Source organism: Cotesia glomerata, linkage group LG3, assembly GCF_020080835.1.
Source record: "Cotesia glomerata isolate CgM1 linkage group LG3, MPM_Cglom_v2.3, whole genome shotgun sequence".
NCBI lineage: Eukaryota > Metazoa > Arthropoda > Insecta > Hymenoptera > Braconidae > Cotesia > Cotesia glomerata.
This window is the reverse complement of record NC_058160.1, coordinates 324,453-341,261: the sequence shown is the minus strand read 5'-3', so window position 1 is coordinate 341,261 and position 16,809 is coordinate 324,453. Positions and strand designations below refer to the sequence as shown.

General features: G+C 31.3%; 1 protein-coding gene across 3 annotated transcripts in view; it reads right to left on the bottom strand.

Moving 5' to 3' along the window:
• Nucleotides 1–2,084: 2,084 nt before the first annotated feature.
• The window catches only part of LOC123262259 (beta-1-syntrophin), a 126,377-nt gene continuing 111,652 nt past the window's right edge, over nucleotides 2,085–16,809 (bottom strand). The window contains exons 5-8 of one of the 3 annotated variants that reach the window (XM_044724435.1): nucleotides 12,046–12,263; nucleotides 4,531–4,751; nucleotides 3,881–4,092; nucleotides 2,085–2,992 (exon numbers count right to left, since the gene is read on the bottom strand). In XM_044724435.1, coding sequence (XP_044580370.1) covers nucleotides 2,900–2,992; nucleotides 3,881–4,092; nucleotides 4,531–4,751; nucleotides 12,046–12,263 — 744 coding nt within the window. In that variant the 3' untranslated portion in view covers nucleotides 2,085–2,899. Of the gene's footprint in view, nucleotides 2,993–3,880; nucleotides 4,109–4,265; nucleotides 4,455–4,530; nucleotides 4,752–12,045; nucleotides 12,264–16,809 lie in introns of those variants that run through there. The other 2 variants (XM_044724436.1, XM_044724437.1) reach the window with 2 other exon arrangements.

Below are 16,809 nucleotides of genomic sequence, written 5' to 3'. Positions count from 1 at the left end.
TAATAAATAATTTATTTATTTATTGTACCAGACGAGAGTTTATTCGCGAGTAGATCCAACTGCTAATTAATTACTAACTAATTTAATAACTACCTAGCAGCCCTTCTGATCACGAATATACTCTCTTAAATTTTATTTTCACTTACTAATTATTATTATTACCATTAATACTATTTTTTTCTTGCATTCTAGATAATTTATTTTATTTTTTACCACATACACATCTTATTATTATTATTATTATTATTATTATTATTATTATTATTATTAATATTATATAGACATTAAACATTCATATACATTATAAATTAAATATATTATACATTATTACATGGTAGATATACTCGAGAATAATCTTAGCCGTGTAAATTTCTATCAGAGACTCTCATAGAATTAATGTACCGAATTCACTCTTGCGGATATTTATTAGATTGTCAACGAGTATATCTCTATAGATAGTAATTCCAGTTGGTAGTTTGTAGAGTTGCTTCAGCGGTGAGCCCTAGCTATTATCTCGATAATTGGTTGAGACCTATTGAGTAGTTAATTTGTGTTATCGCCTCACTTTGAAACATATATTTAATAATTTACACACTTTGTTTTGTTTAACTATTTTTCTATCTAGTTACAAGCTAATTAATAATTAATAATAAGTAACACAACGGCTAGAATGTTTACATCAACATTAATTAATTTTAATAATATACTCAAAACATTGATAATGTTAGATCATTTAATTAGTCTTTGTTTGATTGATCGTTTTTGAGAATTTAAATAAATTTAAGGCATGTTTTTTTTTTAATTAAATTATTTTTTACTTAGTAGTTACTTTCATTTTGATAATAAGTTTGATCCAAATTAAGCTGAACACATAAATATTTGGTAATAAGAGAGGAAATAAAACCCCGTATACATTTTTAAGTTTATATATTATTAGAAAATTATTTTAAAAATTGTAAATTACAATATTGAAAATGGTAAAGGTGTTAAAAATTTTTGCTAGGAAAAAAAATTTTGATAAAATAATTAAATGGAAAAATTTTTTTAAATTTGATTTTCTTTCTTTAAAAAATCAATAATTATAAAATTATAATTTTTGATTAACTCTTTTTGAAATAAAAACGACCGAAACTATTTAAATTTTGATTAAGATTAAAAGGAGAGTTAAGATGAATAGATATTTATAAAATTTATAAAAAGTAATTTGCCCACCCGATGCTGTGAAAATAAAAATGATTAAAGAGGTTACTGGCGGCCGTTAAAGGTAGTCTTGAGATAAATTTGTCTCGATAGCAGAACCTCAGCTAAAAACAAAGTTAAGTGGAAATAAAGAGGGATAATAAAATAAAGAAATAGTCTATTTAAAATCTTACCGCTCGTTCTCGAGTACAATTTAAATTACATCAGTTACGCAACTGGAAAATTCAGGACATAGCAATACCACGACAACGGCTATAACAGTTGATGTGTTGCGCACCTGCCGACACATTTTATCTCGGGGCAACTTCGTAAATTTAATTGCGTTAAGGATACCAACCGTATAGCGTACAAAATAACTGGATGCATAATAGGACCCGGTACACTTCTTCCCAGACACACACAATACCGCGAGTTAAATTTCCTCTTACTTACACTCCCAAGATCCTGGAATGCCGAGTTCGGTGTGGAATGTTTAAAAAAAAAATATCTAAATAAATAAATATTGCGGAAAAGGGCACGCAGTTTCTATCCAGGACACTGGTGAATTTACCGAGCTAACAGAAATACCAGCAATGTCATTTTTTTTATTTTATTCTCGCCTTTTAATATTTTTTATTTTATTTTATTTTATTTATTACTTTTTTTTTTTTCAGCCTTTTCTCTTTATACTCGATTTTATTTTCATAGTAAACTACCCTTTTATCGTTATTTATTTTAACTATGCAGTAACTTTAATTATTTTTTCATGGGAAAATATTTTTTATTCATCGAGGATACGACTCAGATTTTATTGAATTTATTGATAATAAAATGTCTATGACTGGCTGTAAAAAAAATTTATCGAAGAATTGAGCATCTGTTTTAAATAAAATTTTTATTTTGTTAAAATTTTCATTAAAAAAAAAATTAATTAATAAAGCTTCTGCACATTTAACTTAAAAAATTATTTAAACCAGCAAGCAACAATTTTTCTACAACAACAATCAACTCAGAAAAAAAACCCATTGGTCATACCCAAATAAATTTATCAATTAAACCTCCCCTTTCATATAAAATATATCAATATCATACATCAAACATCACTCATCAATAATTAATTCGTTTTATTGCTACCCCGCAAACTCAACATTTCTCGACTTTATTATCATAAATCGCAACCATACTCCGTAATATTTACCTCTCAATTACAAATATTTAATTATTATTATTATTATTATAATTATAAATACAATTGAAATAGCGCAACTCATCCCCTAATTTAGTAATTAATTAATTATTATTATCATCAATAAATACAATAGAGTAATATTTACCATTACATAGTCAAACTTATTAGCTAATTAATTAATTAATTAATTTATTTACTTATCAAAGTTCCGGCAGGAGCGCCGTGGATGGCTTCAAGCCGACGATTATTAATTAATTAACAATAAATCGACGACAAGTTATTATATTTTTATTATTTTATACTTTCTTAGGTTATAAGTCGTTGACTCTGTTGGCTTTGATTGATGCTCTCAATCAATTTATTTATTTATTTATTTATTTATTATTTTTCAACGAGTCCTGAGTAGGGAAGAATTAATAAATTTCTTCTTAATTAATTAAAAATAAATTTCTAGTGAAGAAAGACGCTGGTTACAGACCTCGTGGTGTGCGGGGGAAGATCGGGGACTTCTGCGGAAGCCCCCTCGTACCCCTATGCGGATAATCCGAGGCGATGGATCTTGGCGGAGAGAAAGTTGTGCAGCACGAAGACTATCGGCTTGGGGCAGCTTTCAAGGTCCAGTTCCTTCAGGGAAATAATAAATAAAAAATCAAAGTTATAAAATTTATAACAAAAGACTAGAGGTGAATGTGTGCAAGTGTTTCTTCCGTTAAATCCAGCGGACGGAGAAGCGCTTGAGGACTGAGAGTGGACTCTGGACTCAACTGGACTTCGGACCGTCAATATTTACGTTCTACGATGGCTCTTAGGTTGTATGTGGGTGTGGGCGTGTGTGCAGAGGGTGTTTGGAATGAATGTTTCAAGTGTACAAACACTGTTTACTGTCATGGCAAATAAATACTTGACAAATTTTAGTGCAAATCCTTGTCCGAGTCATTGTTGCTTTTTATTCATTAATTATTATTTTTTATTTAATTTTATTTGTTTGTTTAGAGTTTATTTTTTGTAAAAATTAAAATTAAACTGATTTTTTATTTATTTTTTTTTTTAAATTTTAAAAAAATAATTAATTTTTAATAAATTTTTTTTCTTATAATTTATTTTATAAAAATTGTTTGTTTAGAGTTTATTTTTTATAAAAATTAAAATTAAACTGATTTTTTATTTATTTATTTTTTAAAATTTTAAAAAAATAATTAATTTTTAATAAATTTTTTTCCTTATAATTTATTTTATAAAAATTGTTTTTTTAGAGTTTATTTTCTATAAAAATTAAAATTAAACTGACTTTTTATTTATTTTTTTTAGATTTTAAAACAATAATTAATTTTTTTCCTCATAATTTATTTTATAAATAAATCTAAAAAATTTTTATAAAAAATAGAAGTAGTGACTAATAATTTAATAGATAATCATTAAATTGCCATTGACAGTCAATAAAATATTGAAAAAAAAATCAACAAAGCAGGGAAAGTCATGAAATTTAAGCACTAAACAAAGAATAAATCTCACAATCTCATTTTCGTCGTCAATAAAATCGAGCCAGAGCAATCTGGAGCCATCATCGGCAGACATCCTCAATTTGTCGAAGGATCGCTTCCAGAGGGGGGCCGGTGGGGACCCGGGACTGGCTCCGTTGACGCCTCTTGCACCTGCTGCGTAGAGCATAAAACCTTCTTCGGTGTTGACGACCAGTTTGCACGGTCTACCTTGCCATAAACAGCCTGTTTATTTGAACATCTACGTCATTCATCCGCTTACATTATGTATTATTATTAATAATTAATCACGTCCTTTATTAACAAATTTAATCGTCAATTTTATTTACATTTGTCCGTCAGTAAATGCCAATAATAAATAAATAAATAAATAAACTGTCCAAGCTGGATTAAAAAACAAAAATCAAATTAACCATGCACAGAGTTTTATGAATTTTTATTATTACAGCTCCCGGGCCATCTCATTAATCATTTCTGTCAATATTTTCTCATGCTAATTTCCCGGCAATGTTGTTTTTAGTTATTACGAATTTTTCTGCCGACTTTGATTGATTTAAACTTTCATTTTAAATTTATTTTAGTAATGTCTGTTTGTTGTTAAAAAATAAAAAAAAAATTGCTAAATTTTGATAAAATAAAACGATAAATTAAAAAATAACTTACGGACAGTGTATTCGCGGAGTGACAAAGCAGCGGTGTGACATCCTTGAACGATGGCTCTTGCCCAGGCGGCCAAGTCCCTCCTGGTTTCGGCCCTCAGGTGGTGCGTAATAACCCCGTCTATGGTGCCGACGCGGACCGCGAATGTCGCGCCGTTAATCGTTCCGTTGTTGCTGCTGCCGCTGGACCCGGGCTCGTTGTTCCTCGTCGAGGAGCCAACCAGTCTGAAACAGGTAAAGTTATATCTATTAGAACAGACTAAAATAAAAATAAATCACTCAAATTCAATGTCAGCGGTGGAATAATTAAAAAAAGTTTCCCAAATATTATTTTTATCATTATTTTATGGATCAGTTTTCACGGACAGTCAAAATATTTGGAAGGCAGAGGGCAAAATCGATTATAGAGACAGGGCGGAAGAAGAACTGAAGGTATGAGGTCCGTGGAGAACCATCGAGCTTGAGTAGTCCCTCTGGAGCCCGGCCAATAAACTTGTTATTCCTGCCCGTATTTGTATGAACGTATATGCACATACTCCCCCTTGTATTTTCTTTCTCTCTCTCCATGCTACAGATAAAACTTTCTGCTAAGCAAAATCATTGGGTAAATTATCATTAAACTTAATCTACGGCCACCGATGTAACATAATAATAATAATAATAATAATAGTAATTGCGCATTTGATATTTTTGACCCTTAATTGCATTTATTGCCCATAATCTCGGTAAGTACCCGCGAGCTTTGTTATCAACCCGCGGTTTATTACAAATTATAATTTTTTATCGTTTATTTTATTATTTAACAAACAGATCCCGGGAATTTGCACTTTACACTCTGTAATTACACTAGTAATTGTAGTCAGTGATATTATTTTCATTTTAAAAAATTATTAATTTTTCACATTTATTATTTTTTACTTTAATAATATTATATTAGAAAATTTATACTATTTTTGTACATTTTATTTGTGAACTATAAATAATTACAATTTTGCTTTATTAAATAATGACTTTTTGTTAAATTGCACTGTACTTTCTTAAATATTGACGTTTTTAAAGATATAAGCTCATCTCGATGTTACACTCATCTAGAGCTTTCATTTGAGTACCCACATGCATTTTTGTTATATTTTTCATATATACATATATATAGTATATATATAAATATATAAAATATATGAAAAATTGATGTGGGTACTCAAATGAAAGGTCTCGATGAGTGTAATGTCGGGGTGAGCTTATATCTTTAAAAATGTCAATAGTTCACAAGATACAAGGTCATTTCTTAATTACGTTAAATTGCACTGTACTTTCTTAACTATTGATGTTTTTAAAGATATAAGCTAATCTAGATGTTACACTCATCAAGAGCTTTCATTTGAGTATCCACATGCATTTTTGATATATTTTTCATATATTCATATATATAAATATATAAAATATATGAAAAATTGATGTTGGTACTCAAATGAAAGGTCTCGATGAGTGTAACTTCGGGATGAGCTTATATCTTTAAAAATATCAATAGTTCACAAGATACAAGGTCATTTCTTAATTATTGACATTTTTTTAAGATATAAACTCATTTGAACGTTACACTCATCGAGACCTTTCATTTGAGTATCCACATGGCATTATTTATATATTTTATATATGTATATGGTATTTGTGAAATATATAAATATATAAAATATATGAAAAATTGATGTGGGTATTCAAATGAAAGGTCTTGATGAGTGTAACATTGGGATGAGCTTATATCTTAAAAAATGTCAATAGTTCTCAAGACACAAGGTCATTTCTTAATTATCTAACTAGAGATAAAGTATTTTCGAATGCAGCCTAAATACTTATCATAATAAATTGACTATCGGTGAGAATGATATGAATCCTTGAAAAGACACAAATTCAAATCATAACTATCCTGGACACAACATTTTTTTTATTCTCTCAAAAATATAGATAATTATTCAAAAAAAAATTGTAATTAGATCAGAATGACTGTTATTTAATAATAAATTTTTTTTTCGTGTAAATTTTAGTTAATTTATCGGCTTCATATATTAAAGTGATTTCCCGACATAAACTTGAGCAATAATTATCCCTAAAAAAAGAATAAATAAAAAAAAGAAATAAATATCGAAGCACATCTGTACTGCGCGTTGAATTGTCAGATTGATTTACGTCTCAATATTATATACAGATGCACAAGCCGTTAAACACTCGACGACGTTGAAAATCTGCCGCGCGATTATTAAAAAATTTTCCGCACTGGCGGGTGTTATTGCGCCATTAAGTCCAACGAGAATTTATTTTTATTTAGCTTTCAATCTCCACTGGATCCCCCTTGATTCCCGGGCTGCCTTTACGGCTCCTACAACTCCAAACTGCAATATTATATATACTCTATAGAGGAATAATTAAAGGGGAATAACTATCTGCGTCTCTCCTCTCGATTACTCTCGGTCATAACAAAGAGAATTTGGAATAAATTTCAATTTAAAATCTAAAATATAAAAAAAAACAATAAACTTTTATTTTGATTCCTCTGTTCCTCTATTCCTCTCTCGAGCCCCTTTCCAACATATTTCGTTTTAAAGGCAATAACTTTTTATCACCCCGTAGTTTGTGCCCGCATCGAGTTCCTAAACAACTCACCCCTCAAGGAATTTTATCTTCATTTTCATTAGACCGGCAGGCGAACCGGAAGTGATTTGCGGTGGAAAATTTTTTCCTCGAGCCATCCTCCCACTGATAATTTCTTAACTTTTTTCCTGCCAATAGTCCGACTACTGAATCACTTGCAAGAACAATCGATAACCATTTACTTGACCTCCTTTTCCAAGACTCCCTTATTTTTATTTTTCCCTTTTTAGTTTTTTGTGACTCAGATAAATTTCCAATTCTCTATTTTATTTATTACCTCACTGAGTACTACTGCAAGTCTGTATTCTCTGGTGTGTGATTTATTCCGTAAAACAATTTCATTTATTTATAAAAAAATTAATCTTTTATTCAAAGGGTAAAAATTTTTATCGCTCAAACAATTAGTTTTATTTTTATTGAAACTTGCAAATTTTTTTTTTTTTTTATAAAAAATAATTTCTTAAGTATTACTAGCCAATTAAATTGCACTGTATTTTCTTCAATATTGACATTTTTAAAGATTTAAGCTCATCCCGATGTTATACTACTCATCAAGAGCTTTCATTTGAGTACCTACATGAATTTTTGATATATTTTTCATATTTACATATATATAATATATATAAATATATGAAATATATGAAAAAATGATGTGGGTACTCAAATGAAAGGTCTTGATGAGTGTAACATCGGGATGAGCTTATATCTTTAAAAATGTTAATAGTTCACGAGATACAAGGTCATTTCTTATTGATGTATCTAGATATGTATCTATGCAGCCTAAATACTTATCATTATAAATTGACTATTAGTGCGAATGATATGAAACCTTGAAAAGTTAAAAATTTAAGTCAAGACCTTTGCAACGATACCAAATTTAACCATAAAAACCCATTTTATCATATAAATACACTGACCACAAAATTTTGCTTATTCTTTTAATAATATAGATTAATTTTTTATTTAAAGACATAATACAAAAATTATTAAGCAAAAACGATAAATAAAACTCAATTCCATTACGGAAATAAATGATTAATTTTTTATTCACACCCTCAGGTGATACAGCGAGAGAAAGAGAGAAAAAGAGGGGTAGTATCACTGCGTATGATCGTTGAAATGAGGTTGTTATGAATAAATAAACAGTATATGCTTTTGTATCAGGTGTCACAATATGTGTTCACATATATTTATGTAGGCGTAGGACTGGCGCTATGTTATGTACAAAGAGTGCCGTTTGGAACGGAGGGTAGTCGGTAGACGGTACAATACAGAGTGTAGAGTGTAGAGAGTAGACTCTGGTGTGAGAAAACTCCTGGGGGCAATTCGTGATAACGATACATTTTTGTCAGACCATATATTTAAAGCTCCAACTCTGGTGCCTTTTTGGGCCGCGTTTTGGTCGAGTCCCGGGTGCTGGATGCTGGCACCTGGACCGCTGCTCGACGTAACAAAATAACGCCGGAAATTGATGGTAAAACGACGTTAACCCAGAGCGAGCAATTCATAACACGCCGATTGGTGGCTCTGCAGCTCAACATTACGCTAATTTTTTTTCGAACACCCCCGAGGCTCGAGGGGTCAGGCCTCCAGTGGGTCCCGGAAGCGCTTGGTAATAAATAAAATTTGTATTTGGTTCAAAGGCAACTCAATTGCTTCAAAAAAATTTTAATTGCAAAGAAAATGAAAATAAATTGTTTTTTAACTAATAAAATAATTTTCTTAGTTCAAATTTTTTAATTTTATTAATTTAAAAATAATTTATTGAATTAAAAAAAAAGCTTTTTAGTTCAAGAATAAATTTTTGATTGAGAATTAATTGAAATATTAAAATAATTAAAAGAAAAACGATCGAAATTTAAATAGTTGTTGTATAGCAGCGCACGTAGTCGCAGTACACTCGTGTGCTGTCGATTTCCCCGGTGTACGTCTCCCTAATAAACTTTTCCTGACTGTCCAAGGCGCCTCCCACAGGACATTCTCCCTTCCTCACTCTCAATTCCTCGAATGCACTCTCCGAGAAGCGGATTCATTTACATTGGGATGATGTCACGTATCGCTCTACCGTTCGATCCTCGATTCGTTAGAAAAACAGAAAACTCGAAGAACAAAGAACAAGAAACCGATCAGATAAAAGCTTCTCTCCTCAAACAAGATACAAAAAATATATTGACAAAAAAAACATCTCCAATATAACTTTCTCTAACGACCTTCGATTTTAAACCAACAGAGTTTATTTTCTTGTCAGCTGTTTAATTAAATGAAAATGAATAAAACTTTTCTCCAGAAAAATACTTTTTAACAGATTAATAAAATACCCGAAAGATCTTTAACACGTACGGTTATTTATTGGGGAGAATTTTTCAGATAAATTTTATAACTCGGGGACGTTAATAAATATCGGAAAAAAGTATTTTAAAGTATCTTTATCATCATTAATATCATATTTACTTCTCCGGAGATAAGTACAGACATTATTTATTTATTTAGATTCTTTGTTTTTTTTTAAATTAAATTTTTAAGATTTATTATCAAGAAAAAATTGCTCAAAGTCGAAAAAAAGCTAATCAAATAAAAAAATATCGAAGAAACCTAAATGAATAATAAAAAATAAGTTTCAAAAATTCTGGCAAGTCAGGTTAATTAGCAAATAAGTAAATACAATTAAAAAAACATATGAGGAGGTTTTACTTAAAAAAATACTTGGACCCAGTGTGGCGTTTAATTATTCAGCGATCGTCTAAGTTAAATATTTGCTGAGAAAATATAAAAAGAAGAATATAATAAGAATTTAAAAACCAAAGTCTGGATCGGAAAGTCCGAAAGGGTAAAAGCAAAACTAGAGAAGAGGAAGGCCAGTTGAGAGAAGTAATGAGTGAATAAATAAAATATCCAGCGACTGAGACGAGTACCCGAGATAAAATATATAATTGTATGTATAATATAGCAGAGGCAGAGGGTAGAGGGTTAACAGTTACAGAGTGTGGAATGCATAAGCATCGTATTTGCAGATCACGTACAAGTACAAGCTCGAGTGCTCGGTTTGTTTGACGAGGGTAGACTGCCGGCGATTAATCACTGGCTATTAATTAACCGAGAATCAGGTCCTCCTTCTCCTGCTCGTTCCATTTCCCCTCCAGTTTCGCGGGTGTCATAGAGGCTCATCCACGTCCAGAAAGGCCCTCGAGCGACGACTTTGCCCGGTCTATCAGTCGACCCCGACAGCGGCTTGGCATTGTTTTAAGTACAACTAAGCTTGGGAGTCACGGTTCCCAGTTTTACGATCCACGCTCGTTAATTATACTACACCGGTTTGCTGTACAAGCTCGCCCGTAGCCAACACATTTATCGCGCACATCGCCGGATAATCATCAGTAAATACACTCGTTTACACACTCATGCTAACTAATTTTTTATCGCTGTAATAATCAACTCTTTTAATTAATTACTTTTCTTCTAAGGTCCCACCGATTATTTTTATTTTTTAGTTTTTACCTAACTTGTAATTTATGTTACCCAAAATTACAAGGGTCGCTTTTTTGTCTGGGAAAATGTTAAAAGGTCATTTAATTTTTATTTCTCGAAAGGGTGAATAATTTTTACTAGCAACCTTGCAGTCACTATGTGACTGCTGTCACTTGTGAATTATAAATAAATAAAATTTTGCTTTATTAAGTAATGACTTTTGTTAAATTGCACTGTACTTTTTTAACTATTGACATTCTTAAAGATATAAGCTCATCCTGATGTTACACTCATCAAGAGCTTTCATTTAAGTACCCACATGCATTTTTGATATATTTTTCATATATATATATGAAATATATGAAAAATTGATGTGGGTACTCAAATGAAAGGTCTTGATGAGTGTAACATCAGGATGAGCTTATATCTTTAAAAATGTCAATAGTTCACAAGGTACAAGGTCATTTCTTAATTATGTAAATATAGATTTAAAAAAAATTTATATATAATAAATAAATTTTTTTAACAAAAAAAAATAATTTAAAGTGGATTGTTCAGGTATCAATTTAAAAAAAATAAATAACTTATATATTATCCATCCTTGAACTTTCCTCAGAAAAGTACGATTGAATTTTCCGCTAATAAAGTTAACGAGGCAACAAAGGTTTAAAAAATCGACATTTAGCGACAAGTTTACTGAGGATTAAACGGCTGGTTAATTACCCGGCTAATAGTCTATTAGTATTATCATTATCACTATTATTATTATTATTATTATTATTATCATCATCACAATCACTATAAATCGGTAAGTAATTATTGAGTTGTCCGAGGTGGATACTGAAGCTACATACACTGATACAACTATGTAACTATATAACAGTATCCTCATAAAAATTTTCATAAGCTCAATATGTTAGCGTGAGGATTACGCGGTCCGTGCACGTAATCGTCGGCAAGCCTTGTACCTGCTAATGTCGGCGGGGATGTAATGGTCTTAATTAAAATGGCGGTCTAACGAACATCTCGCTAACTGCCGTAATCCGGAGTCCGGAGCTCCACATATTCACACACTCTACACTCACACATTAAAGAGATAAAGTAAGAGAACCGGAACAGAATGAACTGCGAGAGGAGCTTGCGCCTCATTGGTAATCCGACAGTGCGAGCATTGTTCTTGTGTCTCATTCCATGCATATACGTCCAATGTACTGCTGGGGGATCAGAATGAGAGGAAAAAGACAAGAACAGGAGGACAAAATTAAGCAGCTTGTCCGTGTCGCGTTCAAAAGACCGAGATGTGAAATAAATGGAAGAATCTTTCACGCTAACGTGTAATGTGTGATGTGCTAAGTACCTTTCGGGATTTAAAGTTTTGTGTCAGGATTGAGGAATCATTGGGACTCACCTGGTGGCGATAAGTGGACATGTGATGCTTGGCGACGCCCAGGCCTCGGGGCTCCAGGGGGCGCACTCGTAAAGCCTCAGCTCGCGGCTCGACACGGCCCCGAAGACGCTCCTCCAGCCCCCCGAGCAGCTCACTCCGATGTAGCTCCCGGCGACGCGGGACATACTCGTGCTACTGCTCGCTCCATCTTCGCTGCTCTCGCTCGAGGCTCTTCCGTTCTGAAATCACAGAAAAATTTTATTTTAATGATAAAAATTATGTAAGCAGTAATAGAGGCCAATAAGTTGTCATACGTTTTACTTTTAATATAATAGACAGTAGTACAACTCAATAATCAGTCAGACTTGGATTTTTTTTACACAGTAAAAAATTTCGTGTTAAAAATTTTTGTGTTAAATATTTAACACTTTTTTGTGTTGATTAAAGATTTATTGTGTTAAATGAACCCATAAAAGTGTTAAATATTTAACAAAAAAATTTTTAAGGAGGTATTGCGCCAAGAAAAAGACACCAATAGGTTATGGGTATTGGTTTCTTTCTCACACACTAGTGCTGCCTCTTTTTACAGACTATCGCTCACTTACTTCCACTCAAGTAAAATATCGAAAGTCACTAACTTCAAACATTTCTTATAAAAAATGAATACCGCTCGTTTGTGTTATTTTTGATAAAAAATACTTTTTATAATTTCAATTAAATATTCTCAGTTTTTCAAAAAAATTCTAAGAAAAGTATGGTTGTTATTCAATAAAATGTTGACTTTAACTACGGTTAGGTTAGGGAATACATGTTAAATATACGATTTTTAATTGCTAATATTTCGAAAATTAGCACTGCAAGGACTATTAAAAAAAATTTATTTGTATAAAGGACACTTAGAAGTACGCGTATTGAAAAATTGAAGAATATTGTAAGAAAAGTGATTTTGCACAATACCTCCTTAACACAAAATTTTTTATTGTGCAGCTTTCAGTTTTCATTTGTAAAATTGGGAATTAATATAGTTGTAAAAAAAATGATTGGTTTTATATTGACAATATTTGCAGTGTAGCGTAGGCCTGGTGTATCTATACAAAAATAGAAAAATGCAGAACGAACAGGTTAAAAAAATTTTGAGTTTCGATTTACCTCGGTCGACTTGTTTGTACCACCGTGGTGGGTTTTTATGCATCGCTCCACAATACCATATTTTATCGTATTTTGGTGTGCCGTCGATTGCGAGATCTATTTTCATGTAACATCGATGCGTGTGTTCGCCGCTGCAGATTGCGGACAATTCGACCGAATCGCAATCCAAGTATTTATTGAAACGAGAATAAAATGGCACACGCAGATGTACTCTGTTCATATCTACTCTCCGAACATATATAATATTATATAGATATCAAATGTTAAGCGTGTCTATGTATCTACGTATTTATTGTAACAGCAGATATTTGAATCTGTGAATATGTGGATATGTGATGGTGATGAGTCACTCAATTCGGCTGTAAATGCCTTGATTATTTTACTGTATTGACTTGATCCATTGTTTGTAATCAACAATTCCACATATGAATATATGTTTTATGTTACATATGAATATACATATGTGTCTGTTATTTGTTTTGTTATTTTATTTTTTTCATTTTTATTTTTATCACCGTTTTCAATGTTTGCCTTTAATTAACTCGGCAATCAGTGTTAAAAATTTATTTACCCTGCGTGGGATTTTATTTGCCAATTTGAAAAAAACTTAATTAAAATTAAAATTAAGCTTTCATCGCTGGCTTTCAAATTCAATCCAGAGACTCCACGGAGAAAACAAACTACTGAATTTTTCTCTTCGCGCAAAGTTGTTCTGTTCCTAAATTTAAAAAAAAAAAAAAAAAAAAAAATTTCTTTCGCCTGAAGAATATAAAAATTCTTAAGTAAACTTATTTAGATTGAAATATTTTATTAATTTTGAGCAAGAGATATTTTTTTTTTAATTAAAATAAAAATTTTTCAACACTTATACAAATTTAATAAATTGTTTTGAAATAAATAAAATTATTAATGTTAATAATTACTTGGGTGAGTAAATTAAGGGCAAGAGGAAATTTCGAGGGAAGATCGATCGGGTAAAATGGAAGCGACCCCGAGTTGCCAGTCTAGTAGATCCTCGGGTGTGCGTAGAATCTGGAGCGTGGTTTTATTCGAGTTGAATGGGTAGAACCTTTTTCAACGTGCGCGAGTAAACTTTTGTATGATAAACTTTTGATGGAGATGGAGCAAAAAATTTCATTTTGTATCTCATTTATTAGTATTCTATTAATTTTTATATACATTGTATATTATGTTTTTTAATTTTCAACATTAAATAATTTTTTTAAATTAATTTTATAGAAAATAGAGCTTTGCTTAGAGCAAAATTATACCCTTAGCTAAACCTTTTGGTAATTAGTCCTTATTATTCTGCGGAGGCTCTACAATGTTATTAAGTATGAACTATAAGCTTCAGGTATGTTTACAAAAAATTTTGATTTTTAATATTTAATTATTGCTTAGAAATAACAATGATAAGATTGAGAATTAAATAGACGGGTGTGAGTGATTAATAATAATAAATGAAATTGATTATTTACATTTATAATCGTGTGATTATTGACGCAAGTGTATTTACCGAAGTTAGGAAACTCGGATAAATCGTGTTTGAGCTGTTCCGATCGCTTCGACTATATTATAGATAGATAGATATATATATATAATTTAATATTAGGTATAGACCTTATTCCATCCTATCTATTATAACTTTCCAATAGGGTTCGGTATTTAATATTTCATGTTATATTACGATATTAGCTATACTCTAACTTATATAACTTATTATGAATTAGAATATTCAATTTCCTTATGATCCAAAAATTTAACTAATTAAATTTATTGAAAAAATTTTTGTACTACGCTTTTATAAAAATAATAATTTTTGCTTAATAAAAAATTATAACTTACAATCAAGAAATTGAAATATCAATTAATATATGTAAATTAAAATGTACATTAAAGTTTCATTAAAAGTGTATTAAAAATAAAAATATATATCCGTATATTTTATATTTAAAAATAATTCATTAGTAATTTATACTCGGTAGAATACATACATCCCTGTAGAAGTAATTAAAGTGTACAAAGAACACGAGAGGAAAAGAGGAAAGTGGAGCAAATGCAATTATTTTATTTTCCTGCGCTAAAAAAATAACACTCTTTTTTTTATTATTATTTTTATTTCTAGCTCTAGTGTTTGTTTCTATAGAATAAATATTAATGTTATTTATTTTTTTAGTTTATCTTTTTTCTATTTGAATTTATAAACATTATTTTTAATTTTAACCCACTGAAAAATAATACATAAAATTATTATTTATAAAACATACAATATTATTTTAACGTCTCTACTATAAACAAGAAAAAAATCAAACTGTTATTTCCTTTATTACAACATACTGTGAAAGTTATAATATTCTACTTGAAATCATAAAATTATATCGCTTAATAATGACAATATAAAAGAAACTTTTTCAGTATCGAAAAGTTGTAAAGTGCTTCGACTAAAATAACATTACAAATAATTTTTTAAATAAAACCAAGGTCGCAGAAAAACACGATATTTTTATAGGCAAAAAAATCATAAATTTTTCCAAGAAAATATCTTGGGGTAAAATAAACCCTAAAAAAATGATAAAAAATTTTCCTGAATCTCTCTTATTGAAACATTAAACTGATATTCTTTATCTCTCAATTGATGGAAAAAATAGGACGGAAAAAGTGATGCTCCACAACCGCCCGGGGACGGAAAACAAAAGCAATAATAGACCCCGTGGAGAGCGGTTATTAAAAGAGCAATAAAGTATTAAATTCACCGTTAGCAATAGGAATAGCCAATAAGAAATCGATGATAAAGTGTGTTTACTCAGCTCATATCCATATTCCCATCATACATTGGGTGTTTACCGAGCATTCTCAACGGAACAAGACCAAGAAGAGAAGGTCGAAGGCTAGAGTTATATCCTACCTATCCTTACTGGCTGAAGAGATATTCAAGTAAAGCATTTGAAAAAGCCAAACTAAACTCTTCTCGACCCTTGTAACCCTCCTTTTTAAGTTTACTCTTACTCGTGTTGGATCCTCCGGGTGAGCGAGCTGACTCTTGCTCTTTCAGGGAGCTGGAAGCCTTTCGAAGCCGCCCTCCAACTCGTCAATCCATCAGCACATAGCTGGTATGAGGTTTACTTAGCATTGCTGATGCACTATCCACTTTGTGGACCGACAGAAAGAGAGTTGCTCCGGGAGAGGAGAGATAAATCCGCCAGCAGTTCACCAGACTCCAAAACCATTGGCCACATCACGGCTTACAAACGTCCAGGCTCCACCACACAAAGATTCTGATGGTAAATGGTAAAAGCAAATGTTTGATGATACCTCACGGGTACATATATACTCCCCACATACTCACACACCCTCGGATATTCATGTCGATCGTGGATATATGCTTAACCAACAGGCTATCCATCTAGAGGTGCACTAATTAGTTGATTATTGATACGAGCAGTTTGTCCTGATTGCAGCACACACTTTGCCATCTCATCAGCCGCCCCTTCCTCTTCCTAGATCAGCGGACCGGAGGGCCGAGCTGGAGCTGGAGCTGGAGCTGGAGCTCCTCAACGAACATTTAGTTAAGCCATTAGGTAAAAGCAATTTGTTTGCTGGAAACTTAACGGAACCCTTTCGAGGTTAAAACAACCT